General features: G+C 44.6%; 1 protein-coding gene across 1 annotated transcript; it reads left to right on the forward strand.

The window, feature by feature from the left end:
* Positions 1-3: 3 nt before the first annotated feature.
* On the forward strand, positions 4-236 carry LOC112617696 (histone H4-like; the record flags this gene model as incomplete). Its single annotated transcript, XM_025374401.1, has 1 exon — positions 4-236. A coding segment is annotated over one exon (192 nt), but the record flags the coding sequence as incomplete, so codon positions are not given.
* Positions 237-1881: the final 1645 nt, after the last annotated feature.

Consider the following 1881-nt stretch of genomic DNA (forward strand, 5'->3'; position numbering starts at 1 on the left):
CGCCGCGGCGGCGTGAAGCGCATCTCTGGCCTCATCTACGAGGAGACTCGTGGGGTGCTGAAAGTCTTCCTGGAGAACGTGATCCGGGACGCTGTGACCTACACGGAGCACGCCAAGCGCAAGACGGTCACCGCCATGGATGTGGTTTATGCGCTGAAGCGCCAGGGTCGCACCCTCTACGGTTTCGGCGGTTAAGCGTCGTAGTCTACCAAGAAAAGGCCCTTTTCAGGGCCCCCACTTTTTCAGTTGAGGAGCCGTGATGCTTGTTTGCCCAGATTCTCTTTACTGTTTGTCCGCACCTGCTGAGTTTGTCCTATCGGAGCATGCGTCCCTCCCTAGTCGCTGTAAGTAGGTATCAGTCACTAGTCGCTTTCCAGTGCCAGTAAATACAATACTCAACACTGCTTCTTTCAGGTGTTCCAGGGCTTACTGACATGGGGTGTCGCGCAGACCGTAGTGCAGTGTCATGGCTCACTGTAGCCTCCCGATTAGCTGGAACCTCGCGCGCGCCACCACGCAACGCTAATTGTTTTTCCAAAGACCAGGTCTGCGTATGTTTCCCAGGCTAGTTTCAATATCCTGGCCTCAAATAATTGTCTCGCCTATACCTAGTGTTGGCATTACAGGAGTGAGCCACCACACATGGCCACGATACTCTTGTTGAGGTTTTAAAGTTAGTTATATTTAGGCTGAGGCGGGAGAATGGCGTGAACCCGGGGGGCGGAGCTTGCAGTGAGCCGAGATCGCGCCACTGCACTCCAGCCTGGGAGACACAGTGAGACTCCGTCTCAAAAAAAAAAAAAAAAAGTTATATTTAAGTGCCAATTTTCGAAGTATAGCTGGGGAGGAAAGTCAAGCAGTTGTTACATGTTTCTGGCACTGTAAATTCAACTGCTGAACACAAGACCTTCTTATGCAACAACCTTTAATCCGTGAACCGTAAATAAGTTTAGTTTATCGGTTTTGGCCCAATTCTTGAGAAAAGTGAGAATTTGAATCCTTGAGTAGAAATATGTAGCTACTCAGTACAACAAAGAATGATCACAACAAAGACTAACTTACCCTTTGTTACTGAACGTGGGTCAGAGCTTTACCGCTGAGAATTCCTCAGCCTTTGAGTGTTCTCTTATTTACAATTGAAGTTGATAAGATGGTATTAAAAGTGAGATTCCTAAGTAAATTTAAAGGCCTGAAGGACCAGTGATTAATGGGAAGTGCTAATAAGTCATATTTGAGGTTATCCAACCCGAGATTCTGATTTAATTGGTTTAAGGACACCATCACCTTGTAGGTTAGATTTAAAAAATAATAATTGCATTAAGGAAAGAAACTGTTGGTATTTAAACAGAAAATTTTCCTTCCTGATTCTTACATGCTGTCACTTAGACAAATCTCTGGTCTACATGGCTGGATCTCTTTCTGCTAAATTCTGTGCTACCCTGTAAAAAAGAACTGAGATTAATAAAACGGTAGTGAGAACACAGGGAAAGATAAAAATCATAGCAAGCCTATCCAGTCATGCTGTAGTCATCCTCATAAGGATAGGGAAGGATCTTGCCTTTCATTTACCACACAAAGTATGAGTACAAACTTTAAAAAGATAGGATACTATAGGAATAATGAAGATGTCTCCACTGGCAAAAACTGTGTGAAAAAATGCACTTGACACAGGTCTTTCCTATGGCTTCATAATAGACAAAGATTTGATTACACAATTGCTGGCTGAATCTAGAATACTAAAATGTGGCTGTTAGAAAATGTTGCTGTCTGGGCCTGGTGTCATGCCTGTAATCCCAGCAATTTTGGAGGCCAAGGCTGGCAGATAGATTTAGGCCAGGAGTTGGAGACCATTCTGGCCTACATGGTGAAACCCCATCTCTA

The sequence above is a fragment of the Theropithecus gelada genome, unplaced genomic scaffold (genome assembly GCF_003255815.1).
Source record: "Theropithecus gelada isolate Dixy unplaced genomic scaffold, Tgel_1.0 HiC_scaffold_3389, whole genome shotgun sequence".
Taxonomy (NCBI): Eukaryota; Metazoa; Chordata; class Mammalia; order Primates; family Cercopithecidae; genus Theropithecus; species Theropithecus gelada.